General features: G+C 41.7%; 1 protein-coding gene across 1 annotated transcript; it reads left to right on the top strand.

The window, feature by feature from the left end:
- Positions 1-15,436: 15,436 nt before the first annotated feature.
- LOC147431634 (pentatricopeptide repeat-containing protein At4g39530-like) lies at positions 15,437-18,300 on the top strand. Its single transcript, XM_086494157.1, has one exon. It carries the CDS (start codon positions 15,771-15,773, stop codon positions 18,075-18,077), a length of 2,307 nt encoding a protein of 768 aa, XP_086350283.1. The 5' UTR covers positions 15,437-15,770; the 3' UTR covers positions 18,078-18,300.
- The last annotated feature ends 247 nt before the right edge of the window (positions 18,301-18,547 follow it).

Here is an 18,547-nt window from a genome sequence, read left to right as displayed (position 1 = left end):
ATGCTTAAATTTGCTGACATGTGAGACTGCAAACTGAATATCCGGTCTTGTATTGCATACATAAATAAGGAATCCAATAATAGTTCAGTAAAGAGTGACATTGGTAGGATCAGCAGCATCATGAAGACTCAACTTCAAACCTCTTTCCGTGGGAGTGGCAATAAGTTTGCAATCCTCAAGGCCAAACTTACATAGAAATGTATCTATGTAACTTGTTTTACACACGGCAATACCACCGTCACACTGCTTAAATAGAAATATATCTATGTAACTTGTCTTACACACGGAAATACCACCATCACACTGCTAAAACTATATGCCCAAGTAATGATGCAATAGCTCCAAATTTTTCATCTTGAAATTAGCATTCAAATCAGCCTGAAATTCAGCAATATGTGTCTCATTCGGACCAGTGATCAACAAATCATCCAGATATAGAGCAACAATGAGAAGTGCATCACCCTCATGATTCACATACAAAGTGATTTCTGTTGGACTATTTCAAAAGCCTTGTTTGACCAAATGAGTGCCAAATTTCTCATACCAAGCAGAAGGAGACTGCTTCAACCCATACAAAGTTTTACTACATTTGTACACTTTGTCCTCTTATCCTTTTTGGACAAAACCGCGAGGTTGTGTTACATAAAATTCCTCAAATATGTCTCCATTCAAGAAAACTGTAACAATGTCTAATTGATGTACATCCCAACCAAAATGTGTTGCCAATGCACAGATAAAATGCACAATAGTCATATGAGTCATGACAAGTGGGAGCAAAGGTCTCTTCATAATCTATGCCTTTCTGTTGTGCATAACCCTTTGAAACAAGTCAAGCCTTATAGCAATCAATCTCACTATCCGTCTTGCGTTTCAACTTGTAAACCCACTTTGTACCAATCGACTTTTTGCTAGGAGGCAAATCACATAAAGTCCATGTGCCATTTTCTATAAGTGCATCATATTCAAATTACATGGCAACCATCCAATTTTTTGAATTCTGTGCTTCATTAAAAGATAGAGGTTCCCCAACATCACATAAATTGGAAACAACCAAAGAATAACAATCTGATGCATAAGATGCATGGCAAGAACCTGAACGAGTATGACTAAACAAAGATGCATCCAATTTATTGTCACACAAAGTATGCACCAACCATTTTGGCATACCTCTAGCATGCTCATGCTCAGCCCTTTCCACATCAAGTACATCATGTACATCTACATCAGGAATAGGCTCATCTATTAAAAAAATTAGAAATCCCCATAAGATGTACATTTGCCTCAATTTACATTCAAATTTCCACCACTGAAAAGAGGCAAAAAACTGTCATAAATGTCCGGTGAGTTAACATTACTGTCTCTAGTACATGACAGCAAGGGTTGAACTAAATATTCCGCAAACAGAACATCCCACAAAACCAAGATACTCTTTGTTTATGGATGATACAACCCGGATGTAACCTTTGCTTTCAGCACTATAACCAACAAAAATGCATTTGACAGCCTTATCATCCAATTTTTGCGTTGCGTTTGTGGCACCAAAGCATAAGCCAATGGCACACTCAAAAACACGCATGTGATCAATAAATGGCTTTCTATCATGCCATGATTCATATGGAATCATAGACGGCAAAGCTTTCTAGGACACTTGTTAAGTACATAAGTAGCACACATGATGGCCTCAAGCTAAAACGAATGCGAAAAAGCTTGACTCTTGACCATACATTGTGTCATCTCTATAAGTGACCCGTTTTTCCTCTCACCAACACCATTTTGTTGAGGTATATACAACATTGTCCATTAGTGTTTTATCCCACGATTAGCCAAAAATGCATTCAATTCATGAGACATATACCCCCTCCCCCCCCCTTTCCCCTTCGATTGGAACGGAGGGTGCCCATAGTACATTTTTAGCCATAGTCAAAAATTGCTTGAAGCGCATAAACACTTTAGAATTTTCTTTAAGCGCACATACCCATGCATTCCTAGAGTAATCATCAATGAACGTCATGATTTACAGGTAATTGCCCAAGGACGGAGTTTGCATGGGCCCACAAACATCACTATGTACAAACTGCAACCTTAATGTAGCCCTAACTAAACCATCATTTGGAATGCTATATCTTACCCATAATATAGCCTTTAGAAACATGCTTAACAGGTGCTTCAAGAGGGGGCAAAGAAGCAACCATATCAGATTTTTACAAACACAACAAATTGGCAGAATTCAGATGTCCAAAATGTGCATACCAAAGTTTTGCATCTGAAATAGCCTTAGAATCCACAACTGCATTTGCCAAATTCTACCCACACTTGTCATACAAAGTGAGCTTATAAATCCTACGACATAAATTGCTTGATACAACAATCTCATCACCAAAACTGAGATTGTGAAATATACATCTGTCATCCACAAATTTCACGACAAGACTAAGTCTAGCAAGAGCAGATACAGACAGAAGGTTCTTCTTGATCCGAGGTACATAAAGTGCATCAACAAGTGTAAAAGAACTACCATTTTCAACGGTCAGCACAAGATTTTCAAATCCCTTGACCGGATAAGAGGCATTGTTGGTTCAAGTGACTGAATTCCCCTGAGGGACATCCTAGAGATATGTAAACAAGTCACGATGAGAGGTAATGTGCTTTGTAGCACCACTATTAAAGTACCACACATGAGTATCTGAAACAAACTGACATACATGCATCATGGACAGAAGGACCATACACTGAAAGTCATTTTGCATCAACATTAGCATCACTATCTCCTTTCACAAAGACTCAACAATAGCTGTACTTGTAGTGGAACCACCCTCTTTCTTCTTAGCTTCTTTTGCCTCCAATTTCAGACACTACTTGATCAATTGATCATTAGCTTTACAATAATGGAAACACATCTTCTTTTTGCCCTTTTCACCAAAATTCCTAGACGAGGTGTTGTCAGGAGAAGCATTGGAAACAGGTGATTTTCCACTCGCCGAAGAATGAGAGGTGGCTACATTGCTGTTACCACCTTTTCTTTGAGTAGCAATAAAAGCCTATTCAACTATACACTATTTAGCCCTATTTTTTCTTGAAAGTGACTCTTGCAATAACAATGTGCATAATGCATCAAACTTGACAACTTCATCATTTCCTTCGGTCATATGTCTCAAAGTACTAGCAAAAGTCTGGTAAGAATCTCGCATCAAGAACTGTCAGAAATGACTTTGCTTGCAGAAATAGGTTGCTCATTTATATCCTTGATACCAGCAAGAAAAGTGTCCATTTCATCTTTTTCATTCATAATCTTTGATTCCAGCTCTTACATAGCAATGCAATTTTATCCTCATTGAGACTTGCATAAAGACCAGTCATATTATCCCAAGCCTGTTTTGCAGATTTTGTTCAACGTATGTGAGGAGTAATAGTGTGCTTCACAGACAAAATAATCAATACATGAGCCTGCGCATCTCTTACATCCCAACGAGCCTACTCAGTTGTAGGCAAACAACTCTAGCAACACCAATTCTACCACCAAAACCTGCAACACCCTCAACATCCCTTGTATCCACAGAACCAGGACGTACATCAATGCCCTGCACTTGAGGCCCTACACAATATTCCAAACACCCTTTGACACAAGAACATGTTGCATCATGTAAGCCCACATTGGGTAATTGTCACCATCCAATCTATCCTCAACAACAAACATCTTGAATACATCTGTGTTGTTGATGTGAAAACTGCCCGAAAAGAGGAGAAACAAAGTGGGACCAATGCATGCTATATAGCACGACCCGAAGAAGACTATAAGGGACTTGTTATGCACAAAGTGGCACTAACAAAAAAATTGCACAAAATAACAAAATAGCCTATGCAACACTGCTTGTAGTGGAAACGGAGACTGAAATGAGTATGAATCAAAAATCTGATCAGACTAAGCTCTACGAGATAACCTGAGGTATTTGTCGACTTGTTGGTGCTCACCAAATCTCACTAAAATCTGAGAAATTGAGTAGGCATGTACTCGTGACGTTTGTGACTAAGCCCGGGAGGACGCAACCTGCTCTAATACCAATTATTGAAAATAGGATTGCAGGGAAACACACACAACTTGGAGAAGACAAAGGAAGCCCAAGGCACACAACAGAGAGTGTATTAATTAGTGTGCAATGGAAAGATAAGATAGCCCTAGAGTGATGAAGGTATATACAATGCACAAGGAAAAAAACCTCCTTGTGAGGGGAAAAATGCCCCGACGGTCCTAAGTGTGTTCAAACACATCACTACCACATGTATATGGTAACACCTCTCAGTTCACTTAAGGCTTTGAAGGGAATTTTCAAGAAGTAGTATACAACCTTGTAAAAGAGAAAGAGACAAAATAAGAATACAAGAAAAGGCAAGGTTAGAGAGAGAGAGAGAGAGAGAGAGAGAGAGAGAGAGAGAGAGAGAGAGAGAGAGAGAGAGAGAGAGAGAGAGAGTTTTCTGTCGTAGCAACAATCCCAAGAAACATCAAAGATCAATGTGAGGAGTCTTGAACTCAAAACCTATTATTTAGGATGGTGTTGGAACCAATCTGCCACATTTGGTTGATATAAAGGTTCTTCTAGCCTTCTCCTCTTTACGCTATTGTTTTAGAGACATTGGCACTTTACTCTTTTTGAGGTGGGTTGCGGGGTTCTTTGATGTTTCCTTGTAGCCTCTTCATCCTCATCCTCGGTTTACTCCCTCCAACTTGTTTAGCCGTTAGCCATTTAGTGGCATGGTTGACATTGGTTGGAGGCTTTCCATCTCATAGTGAATTGCTAAGGCAATACCGATGATTCTTGTTGTCAATCCTTTGGAGATCATTGAGTATGGTGTGTTATTGGTTTGAGGTGCAAATCTTTCAGATTTGCTAGGAGTCATCTTTATCGTGTAGGCGGCTAGGGCACTTTTTACTCTCTTTCGGAGAGGTTTTCCCCCATGGAAATTTTCCTTTCTTGAGTATTTTGGATCTTGTGGCTTAGGTGTATCAACATTTATAGTTTTTTGAATCGTCCAAAGGTGCCCTTGTGGCTTAGAGTAGGTTTGCACAAGTGGGGGTGCTACCCTTACTGTGCATCAACTATTTTGGCATTTACTCAATAAAAGCAGAAGCCATTGTGTTTGCACACAATTCGCTCGCAGCACTAGGCGGGGGTAGAAAATGCAATTTCCAACTCTGTCAAAATCGGCAAAGTTGAGCAAGGAAGGTGTAGTTGGCTAGTGTCAGCAAGTGGGGGTTAAACCCTATTCGTGCAGACACGCCATTAATTGTATCAATGTTTACTATTTTCAGCCTCATACATGCTTGCTTTGTACTTGCAGTTTTATACTTCCCCCTCTCGGATTGACAACATTTGGGTGTAAAAAGGTGAGAGAGGTACTTGCAGTTTTATACTTCCCCCTCTCGGATTGACGACATTTGGGTGTAAAAAGGTGAGAGAGACACACACACACACACACACACACACACACACACACACACACACACACACACACACACACACACACACACACACACACACACAGAGAGAGAGAGAGAGAGAGAGAGAGAGAGAGAGAGAGAGAGAGAGAGAGAGAGAGAGAGAGAGAGAGAGAGAGAGAGAGAGAGAGAGAGAGAGAGAGAGAGAGAGAGAGAGAGATGTGTTTAATGTTGTAGGAACAATGCCACGAAATTTTATAGATCTATCCAATTAGTCTTGAACTTGAGAGGTGTTATGCAATTGGGATACCAATTTACCACTCTCGGGTGATAGAAACATTCCCCCAAGCACTCCCGGGTGATAGAAACATGCCCCCAAACTATATCACATGTGCAAGTTCAAATGGGATCAATGTTGGAGGTTTTTTTTTCTAAGGTGTTGGGGCGGGGGGGAGGGGGGGGTTGTGTGTGGTTGTTGTTGTTGTTTTGTGTGTGCAATGCTTGCATACGAGCATAGTAGATAGAGCACATGGCTTGCCATGGGGAGGTCGTGGGTTCAAGACACGGGGCACGATTCATTCGCAAATGTACAAGCCTGCCCAAATTTACAAATGCGCATCGGCGGACGGGCCAAATCTCCCTAGCCATGGATCCCATTGAAGCAGCTTGTGTGATATAGTATGGAGACCCCCCCCCCCCCCCCCCCCCCCCCCCCCCCCCCCCCCCCCCCCCCAACACACACACACACACAAAGTAGCACCAGACAATGAATGAGGGGGATCAAGGGGATCCACGGCCGAGAAGTCCAAGCGCAAAAACCCAAGCAATCACAACTGCAAATGTCACGTTAAAACTAAACTCCGACACAAATTGAACTCCAATAACCCGGGTAGTGCATGTTGGCTCACGATATAACATTATAAACATAGGTGGGGATACACAATATGGGCACAAGGGTGATGGTTAGCCCACATGATGTGCAATTTAGGTTGTGAGGTTGCGGGTTCAAAACCCAGGTCACAGGGGGATTTTCCCACCTTGAGATTTCGCACGCCAGTCTCGATCGTCACTGCCCCTTGTACAATGATCGGTGTTACTTAGTGTCGTGCCCCTTCCCCCCCTCCGTGCGTGCACGCACGCACGCGCACGCGCACACGCACACACACACACACACACACACACACACACACAGAGAGAGAGAGAGAGAGAGAGAGAGAGAGAGAGAGAGAGAGAGAGAGAGAGAGAGAGAGAGAGAGAGAGAGAGAGAGAGAGAGAGAGAGAGAGAGAGAGAGAGAATCAGGTGGTGCTCCAAGATAGGCCTCATGACTAATTGACACCCCACATGTCAGGTGGGACCAATGGTCATAAAAAGTCGTCTTGAATGGGATCAGATACGCACCATTTGATTCAGGCTCAAACCGCAAGTGAACGGCAAGTGATTTTGTAATGGAAATGGCCTATGAACTTTGAGAATAGCGGAATTAAGAGAACTAGAGTGAGCATTTTTATGAGACTACTTTGAGAATATAGATGGTGAACTTAATTAGCAGTAGTAACATAACCATAATACTTAATTAACTTGGCAGGAAAAATAATTTTTGCAAGAGAGAGAATTTAGAGCTTGACAATAGTTGAGGATTGGATTTATGTGGAGCCGGTCCCCCCTCCAATAGGCTTTTGTATTATAGATTCTCCCATAAAGTGAGACTTGATACAATACAATCTTTGGTTTCCTTGAGACCTAGGTGATGCAATGAAGACGGAAAACTTCATGCATCACAAGCATAACATAACCTTTGTAAAAGCATCAACCATCCCCAATCTCAGTCCCAAGGCCTCAAACACCTTCGAAGGTGGAGAGAGCTAGCAGGGAATGAGGGTAGGGAAGAGGAAGAAGAAACATTCATATGAGAAAGAAATAGTTCCTCACTTATCATCACTTTTACTGCTTAGCATAACATAATAGCATAATAATGAAGATGTAGAAGATGGCAAGATTAAGCATTGAAGCATGGCTCTTGGTTGGATTTGCATTTGATAGCCAAGAGTGATGGTGTAGGCTCTCAACTTCTCAACAAGCTTGGAGAAGGAGATGGAGCTCTTGCACTTTGCCAAGTGAGAATGAGCTTGTGAGTGTGTGCATGTGTGTGAGAGAAAGTATACCCCCCAAGCACACCTCTAGCTTCCTTCGTCGACCCCTCATTGTAGCTCAAGCTTCAATGACCCCTACAAGCTTAGCCAATCACATGCTTTAGTCATATCAAGCAACCATGCTTTTAGGACAAGTGTACTTTCCTTTGAGAGAGAGGGCTTGAATAATGCATAAACAATTAATCAATAAACTAAAATCTCATTGGACCCCTTTGTAGGACAACCAATAGGCTTTAGGCACCTTATGAGGCCAACATGGAGAGTAGCTGTACATGTGTCCTTGTTGCTTCTTTAGACTAAGCTTGAGTTCTCTCTCATGCCCCTACAATTAGCCCCCCCCCCCATGAGTAGGGATCTTGATTGACTTTTGGAACACCTTAAGCCCCTCAAGCACATTAGTCATGGAGCACCTTAAGCACCTTAGTCATAAATCACCTCAAGAACCTCAAGCACCTTAGTCACCAAGCACGACAAGCACCTTATTCAGTAAGCACGACAAGCACCTTAGTCACGAAGCACGACAAACACCTCAAGTACCTTATTCAGCAAGCACGACAAGCACCTCAAGCTTGGGCCGTAGCTTGGGCCGTGTTCCCACCTCAAGCACAACCCTAGCTTGCCTAAGGTCTAAGGACTTTTAACACAAACCTTTGGAGGTCTTTAATGAAGCTAACCCTAAGGTCTTTAAGGTCCATTTTAGCATTGCTCTTTGATAGACCATCTCTCATTTGGACCCTTTGACTTTGGCCCCGTGTTGAGATAGATCCATAAGCACATGTATATATTCTAACCCTTGTTCCCATTTATTCTTCCACATTAAATGATCAGTTTAATATGATAGATATTAGATTTTATGACATCACCTCTCTCTTAAAATCATATTCGTCCTCGACTATGAGGTAGAAGATATAAAGCCTTAGTCATTAGTCGATGTTTCTTAGCGGGTAGAGGATTCCTTTTTACCCTACGACATCATTCCAAGATGGATGATTTATCCATTTTGAGCTTGGGAGACTTTGTTGCCACAAGCATGTCTACTCTTTAGTCCATATCATAGTTCCAAAGTAGAATGACAATTTCTACTTGGTCTTTGAGAGACGTCGTCAACACAAAAATGATTCTAAGCATGCATACTACTTAAATTTGTGCACAAGAAAAAGAGAATTAGTCTTAAAAGACAAAAACATTGATGAAAGAAACATGTATATTTGCTTACTCTAATGTAGCATTGTAAGCATTGACAAGGTTCATACTATCCTTAAGCTGTATTCCTTGTATCCATCTTGCATCTTCAAAAGGATAATTCTTGAACTAAATAAGATACCGTCGGATAATCTTACCATGTCATAGTACTTTGTCCTCATGCCAAAGAATAGCTTTGGATTGTAGCACTGCTTCTTGATCTTCGATTTTTGGGAGGTCTTCAATAATTGGGGTTGTGGGTGGCTCTCCGTTGTAAGGCTTGAGTAGGCTCACATAAAAAGCATTGTGTATGAGCCAATGGTTGGAAACTTGAGTTGGTAAGCCATGTCATTGATTGGCTTTAAGATTTGAAAAGGACCGTAGTATCTTTCTGCTAATTTAGCATAATACTTTTGGTGGCCCGTATGATTTTTTCCCGTTGTTTGCCTCAATCGAGCCTTGGGAAATTTGAGTAAGACCCAATCATTTTCTTTGAATGTCAAGGCCCTTCTGTGCTTATCAACAATAGCTTTTTGAATTTGTTGAGGGATGGATATAGCCTCCTTAATCTTTCGGAAAGATTCTTGTAGGTCACGGCTACACTCATCGACAACGGAGATCTTCCTATGTACTTTAAGTAGCAAGGGACCTTTAGGTCTTCCCTCTATGATCTCAAAAGGTTCCTTTCCCATAGTAGTATGGACATTATTATTGTACGAATACTCTACATGAAGTAAGTACTTCTCCCATTGTGAGCGATGATCTACTTCTGTAACATAAGTCTTTAGTAGATCGAGAATTGTAAGATTTGCTACCTTAGTTTGGCCATTTGTTTGTGGGTGATAGGTCAAAGATAAATTCAATCTTGTACCTATATTTTCAAAGAGACCTTTCCCAAAATTACTGGTCATTCTAGGATCTCTATCTGACACGATGGATGTTGGCAATCCATGGTATTTGAAAATATGAGATATGAAGAGGGTTGCCATTTGGTGTGCCTCAATAGTCTTTCTGACAGGAATAAAGTGTGCTTGCTTGCTAAACCTGTCAACTATTTTCCATATTCATGTATTCCCATGGATAGACTTGGGTAATCCAAAGATAAAATCCATGGACATACTCTCCCATGGTGAATTAGGGATTGGCAATGGCTGGAGTAACCTGGGTTGCTTCCCTCTATCATACTTGGTCTTTTGGCATACCACACATTTTGAAACATACTCTTGTATGTCTACTTTCATGGTAGGCCTATAGAAGTATGTCTCTACTCCTCGAAGAGTAGGTTGAATGCCTCTATGCCCCACATAGGGAGGAGAATGGGATTCATACATGACTTTCTCACGAAGGGAGTGGTTAACACATAGCCTATTTCCATGGAGAAGATAACCATCCTGCAAGGTGAATGGTTCTTCTTTCTTCCCCAAGGCAAGGGCTGACATTATGTCTTTAAAGTTAGGGTCAGTAGCATACTCATCTACCATAGTAGATAGATCATTGTGAGTTGCTATGGACACCGCATTGACTCTTGGTCGTCGTGAAAGTGCATCGCCCACTTGATTATGCTTACTAGCAATGTGAGCAATGTGGAAATAAATTTGCGAAAGAAAATTTTCCCACCTCATTTGTTTGTCGAAAAGCTTGGTTTGCGTCATGAAGTACTTGAGACTTTGGTGGTCTGTTCGTGAAATAAATGGAGTCTCCAATAGATAGTGCTTCCACGTGTCTAGGCCATGTAGAACAACTAAAAGGTCTTTTTCGTATATGCCCAAGATCCGTTCATCGACATTGAGCCTTCGTCTCTCATATGCTATGGCATGCCCTTCTTGAAGTAAGATTGCTCCAAGGAAATCACCACAAGCATCACATTGGACCTCAAATGGCTTTGAGAGATCCGGAAGCATAAGGATTGGTTGGGAGATAAGCTTCTCTTTGAGCTTGTCAAAAGCATTTTTCTCTTTGGCAGTCCATGAGTACTTAACGTTCTTCTTTATTAAGTCATGTAATGGTCCTGCCATTTGAGAGAATTTTGCTATGAAGCATCTATAGTATGCACACATACCAATAAAGCTTCGTAGCTCATGTAGATTCCTTGGATTAGGCCATGTGTTTATTACCTTCAAGTATGAGGGATCAATACGGATACCACTTGAGAGATAATATGACCTAAGTATTGAATCTCTTGAAGGAAAAATTCACTCTTCTTTTGATTGATTAAAAGCTTGTTCTCCCTTAAAGCTTGAAAAATTACCTGGAGATGTTGCTTGTGCTCCTCCAAAGACTTGGAGTAGATGATGATATCATCAAAGAACACTCCACTAAACTTGCGGTGGGGTCTAAAAAGTTTCTTCATTCAACGATTGAATGTGGCTAATGCATTAGCTAAACCAAAAGGCATGACTAGATATTCATAAAGGCCAAACGTTGTACGAAACGCGGTCTTTACGATATCTTCATTCACTATCCTTATTTGATGATAGCCACTTTTAAGGTCAATCCTACTGAAGTAGGTAGATCCTTGTAGCTTATCAAACAAGTCTTTGATCCGCGGTATAGGAAATCTGTTTTTGATAGTGATATGGTTTAGCGCTCGATAGTCCACACACATGCGGTATGTACCATCTTTTTTTTGCACTAAAAGGACTAGAGAACAAAAGGGGGAGGAGCTAGGCCTCACCATCGCTTTGTCTACCAATTCTTGTACTTTCCTCATGATCTCCTCTTGTTGAGCTTGGGAAACTCGATAAGGAGGCTTGTTAGGTGGTGAGCTTCCTGGTAGGAGCTCAATTTGATGGACATCATCCCCTTGTTTTGGAGGTAAGTCCATACGGATATCATCGATTAAAAGATCTTGGAACCCATTTAGAAAATTAGACAAGTCTAACTCTTCTTGATTCCTACCATTTTCATTTGTTAAAACATTATGATCTTTTATGGATTGTTTGACAAAATTCATGTACGCAGAAACTGAGCTTTTCATTGATTTGTCAAAAGCAGGAGAATTTACAAGGGGTATGGTACGACCAGGCTCATTAGCATCTATGTACATGTTCTTTTCCCTGTACTTGAAATACAACCTTCTTTCAAGGAATTTTACATTAACAGTCATACGGTCAAACCATGGTGTCCCTAGGATGACATCTTCATGCTTGAGAGGAGAGGTAAAGAAATCTTCTTTGTCAACATAGCCTTGGACATGAAGCCTCAATTTTCCAATCAAGGGAGTAACTACGGCTTCTTGCCCCTTGAAGGCTCCATCGGTTACAACGACATCTTCCATCTCATGAGCTTGAATGCCTAACTTGGTGACCAACTCTATTGATATGAAATTATGAGTAGAGATAGGGTCAAACAAGATGAAGTCATCATGCTCTCTTACCTTTCCCCAAGCATAGGAGAGAGGTGATCCTTTGCAATGAGCATCCTCGCTTCGATCGTGGAAGCTCTACGAGTCTCATTGCGGGTATTTCTTTTGGGACAAGAACGATAGCTATGTCCTTGCTCCCCACACTTAAAGCATTTGTGGTCCTTTTTATGAAAAGCTTCTAGCTCTTCAGGAGAGAGTTTATTTTTTCCTTTGTAAGCTCCCTTCTCCTTGGACTGATTGTTGTTGTTGTTGGAATTGCCTTGGGAAAAGTTTTGGGCATTGTTTTTCCCCTTTGCATCATTTCAATCTTTTCCATGGGCTTGGCATTCCTTTTAGCCCCTTGTTGGAAATCGATGGGCAAAGCAACCATAGCGTGTTGGATTACTTCGATGATAGAACCAAGCCGTTGGGAGTTGACATACTCGGCCATTTCTTTAGGTAATCCCTCACAGGAATTGTTGCTTTTTCTCGGTGAAGTCTATCTTTCAAAAGACAGTAGCCTTGAGATGTAAATCCCAAAACTTGTCCACATAGACTCGTTGGAGAGCAGCTTCAAACTCCGCCATTCAGTAAGCACTTTGTCCTTTGCATTGCTTGCAAGGAATTGCTTCATGATGGAGACTCGTAGAGTTTTCCATGTCTTTGGGGCTTCGTCGTTATCATGAAGGCTAGGCCGCATCAAATTGTTGGATGAAGGCCAATACTTTGTTGGTAGCACCAAAGGTGCAATCATAAGTGAGAAAAGAGATACTCTTTCCTCCCTCTTTGAACTTCTTGAGCTTTTGGGACCTTCTCCAAGCAGGGTAGGATTTACGATGTCCTCTCCTCTTGTATTCTCTAGGAGAATAGCTGTTGCTTTCGTCCTCGAAAGAGGAGGGAGGTGAAGAAGAAGGAGAAGAGGGTGACCACTTTCTTGTATTTTTCTTCCTTTGTTTCCTCTCTTCTCTTTCATAGTGACAAGGAGAAGGACTATGGGTTGACCGTTTCCTTTTGGAAGGAGTTGGTGATCGTCTAGACCGCTGTCTTCGTGGAGCCACATCTTCAGAGAAACTTAGTGATTCACTTCTTTCTCGTTCTTTGAATTCCTCCTCTCTTATGGGAGAGAGTCTTCTTATGGGAGTCTCATCAAGAGGCAACCTAAGCTCTCTCTCCTCTTGGAGAGGAAGGGAAATCCCATAAGCACAAAGTTGTTGAGTAACTTCGGCTTGCAAAGTAGGGTTGCCCATAACTTATTGCAACCTAGTAACAAGATAACTGGCAAACATGGGGGCATCATCATTAGCACCTTTATGGGCAAAATCAAAGTTGTCAATATTCATTCTACTCTCTTGGTTATTGTCAGCCATGCTAATTAATCGTATGTATAAGTTACTTTCTTCTTTGGTACCCTCAAAAACCTTAGTCTCTACTCTTCTTTACCCTTGAAAATTAGTTCTCAAGCAACCATGCCCGTGGTTTAGAGACTGTTGATTGCAAAGACTGGTGGAGAGGGTCTAGCATTGCTCGGTTGATTGTGGTTCCTGTTGAGCTTGCTAGTATCTCAATAATGGTTAAGCCAAAGGGAAGCCTCGAGAGACTCCATTATCAAGACTATAGTTCCCAATGGTGTACCTCAAACTAAGTCCTTTTCAACCAAGATAATAGATCCATGTCCCACTTACCCTATTGCAATGAATAGGTCCAACCTTTCATGGACAACTTAAGGACCTCTCTTCTTAAGTAAGAAAAGAGAAACCAATAGCTATAATACCAATGTAATGGAAATGGCATATGAACTTTGAGAATAGTGGAATTAAGAGAACTAGAGTGATCATTTTTATGAGACTACTTTGAGAACATAGAGGGTGAACTTAATTAGCGGTAGCAACATAGCTATTATACTTAATTAACTTGGAATTAACCATCCCCAGTCTCAGTCCCAAGGCCGCAAACGCCTTCGAAGGTGGAGAGAGCTAGCGGGGAATGAGGGTAGGGAAGAGGAAGAGGAAGAAGAACATTCATATGAGAAAGAAATAGTTCCTCACTTATCATCACTCTTCTTGCTTAGCATAGCATAATAGCATAGTAATGAAGATGGAGAAGATGACAAGATTAAGCATTGAAGCATGGCTCTTGGTTGGATTTGCATTCCATAGCCAAGAGTGATGGTGTAGGCTCTCAACTTCTCAACAAGCTTGGAGAAGGCGCTCTTGCACTTTGCCAAGTGAGAATGAGCTTGTGAGTGTGTACATGTGTGTGAGAGAAAGTATACCCCCCAAGCACACCCCTAGTTTCTTTGGTCGACCCCTCCTTGTAGCTCAAGCTTCAATTTGATTGGACCCTTACAAGCTTAGCCAATCACATGCTTTAGTCATATCAAGCAACCATGCTAGTATTAGGACAAGTGTTCTTCTTAGCCCTTTGAGAGAGAGGGCTTGAATAAATACATAAACAATTAATTAATAAACTAAAATCTCATTGGACCCCTTTAGAGGCCAACCGTTAGGCTTTAGGCACCTTATGAGGGCAATATGGAGAGTAACTTGACATGTGCCTTGTTGCTTCTTTACACTAGGACAATTAGGGCTCGCCCCTCCATGAGTAGGGATCTTTATTGACTTTTGGAACACCTTAAACCCCTCAAACACCTTAGTCATAAAGCACCTCAAGCACCTTAGTCAACAAGCACGATAAGCACCTCAGGCTTGTGCTGGGTTCGCACCTCAAGCACAACCCGCCTAAGGTCTAAGGACTTTTAACACTAACCTTTGGAGGTCTTTAATGAAGCTAACCCTAAAGTCTTTAAGCTCCATTTTAGCATTGTTCTTTGACATACCATTTCTCATTTGGACCCTTTGACTTTGGCCCCGTGTTGAGATAGATCCATAAGCACATGTCTATATTCTAACCCTTGTTTCCATTTATTCTCCCACATTAAATGACCAGTTTAATATGAGAAAATCATTTGGGTTAACCACAAATTCCATTCAAAAGTGAACTACAAGTAAACTTCATGTGATCCCAAATTGAACACTAAGTGAACTCATACATCTCAAAGTGAACATCAAGTGGATGTGTGAACACGTTATCTTTCCATGTGAACATAAAAAAGCCAACTTAGGGATTTCCATGTGAACTGCATGTAATCCAAATGTAATAAAAAAGTGACCCCGGCCCCGTCCCCCAATTTTTATCAGATCAATTTGGATTGGCACAATGCTTTTTAACTGGCACGGGATAGCTTAATGTTAAGATACTTGGCCATGTGAGATGGTGTATGTTCGATACAGGTATTCGGGTCGTAATGGAGGTGTTTTTTCTTTGATTCCCTTAAAAGATTGTGGACAGCGATTGGACCTCTGATCCCTTCGATCAACGATCCCTTTGATCATCTATGTTAATCCAACTCTGCACAACGATCGGAGATCGCACACCTCCGATCCCTCACCATCAATCCCACCTGAAAAGTGGCGTGGCAAGGCAGCCTCGCCAAGATCTTGAGCACAACAGGGCTGCCGGCTTAAGGATAGAGATCACCGGCCAGCGAGACGTCGTCCGACCACGTCAGCCGGCTGGAACCTGCCAACAGAGAGAGACAGAGAGTCAGAGAGACGAGTCTGCGGAAATGAGCGTGACCTGGCCTTCGCGCAGTAACATGTTTTTATGGTCGAGCAATTTGCACAAGCCTGCGAATCTTACATCAGACATTGCAGGCGGCTCAAAGGTCCCGATGGCTATGATTTTGTTGGCATCCTCAAGGCATGCGCTGCTGCAAGAGCTCTCGTTTTGGGCAGGCTCGTTTTCAGCAATGTGGTCGAAGTTGGACTCTCACATAACGTACATGTCCAGAACACCCTTATCGATATGTATGCAAAATGTGGGTTCCTCGAAGATGCATTATGTACGTTTGATCACATGCCTCAAAGAGATGTTGTATCATGGAATGTTCTGATTGGTGCTTATGCGCATGTGCAACCGCACGCCGTTCTTCATATTTGGAGCAAAATGTTGTCTGAGGGCATTAATCCGGACAAGTATACGGTCGTCTGTATTGTTAAAGTGTGTGCCAGCATAACCCATCTAGCTCAAGGAAAACTGCTTCACCATCTTGTTGTTTCGAGCTCTCTAGAATGTGATGTTTATGTTGGAAGTGCGCTTATTGACATGTATGCTAGCTGTGCAAGCATGGTTGATGCTGGATCTGTGTTTGAGTGCTTACCAGAGCGGAATTTGGTTACTTGGAATGCACTCATTTCAGGCCATGCTAGTGTTGCTGATGAGAAGGCGGTCTTTTTGATTTTTGCACGCATGCTTGGTGAAGAGGTTGCACCGAATCAGGTCAGCTTTGTTTCTGTGCTCAAGGTGTGCTCCAGCTTGGCATTAGTTACAGAAGGTGCGCACATTAATTCATACATCATAGAGATGGCATTTGAATCTAACAACTTTCTCGGTAGTATTCTCATTGACATGTACAGCCAATGTGGGAACTTGGTTGATTCATTTTGTGTGTTTAACAGGTCGATGAAAGAGGATACGATAACTTGGAGTGCTCTAATCACGGCCTTTGTTCGACATGGGCAAGATCATCAAGCTTTATCTCTCTATAGGTACATGCAACAAGGTGTCCTCGAGATCAGTGCTGTGACCCTTGTTTGTATACTGAAAGCATGCTCAAACCTTGGAGCAAGAGAACAAGGCAAGATGATACACGTACACATAATTGAAACTGGGTTGGCGTCAGAGACGCAAGTTGCTAATGCACTTATAGACATGCATGTCAAGTGTGGTTCTTTGAAAGACGCCCGGATTGTGTTTGATAAGCTTCTAAATAGAGATATCGTGACATGGAACACGTTGGTCGCAGGATATGCTGAGCATTGCAATGATGAAACGTTTGAGCTTTTCCGTCGAATGCAAGAGCAAGGTGAGGAGCCTGACATGGTCACCATTGTTTCTGTTCTTAAAGCATGTTCAAGGCTGTGTAATTTGGATGAGGGAAAGTATATTCATGATTATTTAAGGCAAACAAGCTTTCCTTGTAATGCCCTTGTAGTCAATGGACTAGTAGACATGTATAGTAAATGTGGCAGCCTTACTGAGGCGCAAAAACTCTTCAATGAGATGGCAAGGCGGGATGCAGTGACTTGGAGTGCAATGATTGGAGGCCTTGTCCAAAGTTGGCGCGGTGAAGAGGCTTTCCTTTTCTTCCAACAAATGTTGCAAGAAGGGATAAGTCCCAATGAGGGCGTCCTAGTCGGTGTGCTCAGTGCATGTGCCATAGAAGCAGCTTTACATGCAGGCAAGCTAGCTCATGCATATGCCATAGACCTCGACTTTCATTCAGACTTAATTGTTGGAAATACTCTCATTAACATGTATTCAAATTCTGGGAGCTGTAATGATGCATGCGGGGTCTTTCAAAGAATGGAAACTCACAACGAAGCGACCTGGACCTCGATAATAACCTGTTTTGGTCGTTATGAGATGTATGAATTAACATTCGAATATTTTGCTGGCATGTTGAAGGAAGGTCTGAAACCAAATGCTGTTACATTTGTTTGTCTTCTATCTGCATGTAGCCGTATTGGGTTGACAAGGGAAGGCTGTGAACTATTTAGCTCTTTAGCAAAGCACCAAATTGAACCCACATCTCAGCATTTTAATTGCATGGTCGATATGATGGGAAGGACAAATCAAATAAAGAAGGCGGAGGAGCTGCTTGTGAGCATGCCATTTCATCTCAATGCCGTTGGGTGGTCATGCTTGCTAAGTCATTGTAAAACACACGGTAATGTGGAGATTGGAAGGAGGTGCTTTGATAAGGTCATTGTGTTGGATCCGGAGGATAGGTCTGCTTATGCTTTGATGTTGAGCATCTATGCAGATGCTGGAATGCAAGATGACATAAATTTATTTGAGCTTCAGAATAGGGCTAAGAACCCAATAGAAAACTTGGGTCATGGAAGTTAAATTTGAATCATTTTTTAAAGCCATCATCTGTCAGAAACAGAAATATTAGCAACACTTCTTGAGCATGCCTAAGCCCAAACTACTCTGTGGCCAAGGGCAATGCATGCTATTTTTGGAACCGGAGTTTCTTCTTTTGGTAATGCATAATGATTGACCATTCGAGTAAGCGAGCATGTGAAAGCTTGCAACCGCAGGCACCATGGTCCCTCGTATTTGTGGAAAATTCTGAACTGTCCATTCATGTTTTATTGAACATATTGTGGAAGTCACAAAATTGAAGTGAAGCCTGTTTTTTTCAAACCTTAGCGAAGTACCATGGTCGGCTAAAGCCCATGCACCATTGGGCATTGTCTACGCTTGCTCTTGAATGAGTTACTCGGATTGATAATCATCAGGGTGCATTAGCTTATTGTGATTGGAAATCTAAAAACATTGTGCTTTACATGCAATGAACAATACACATTGTAAGG

This window comes from Adiantum capillus-veneris, chromosome 21 (genome assembly GCF_014529385.1).
Source record: "Adiantum capillus-veneris isolate H3 chromosome 21, ASM1452938v2, whole genome shotgun sequence".
Classification (NCBI taxonomy): domain Eukaryota; kingdom Viridiplantae; phylum Streptophyta; class Polypodiopsida; order Polypodiales; family Pteridaceae; genus Adiantum; species Adiantum capillus-veneris.
The sequence above is the reverse complement of the archived record's forward strand: the minus strand, read 5'-3'. Positions and strand labels throughout refer to the sequence as shown.

Coding starts and splice junctions, on each gene's coding strand:
- LOC147431634 (XM_086494157.1), top strand. CDS start 15,771: ATGGTCGAGCAATTTGCACAAGCCTGCGAATCTTACATCAGACATTGC.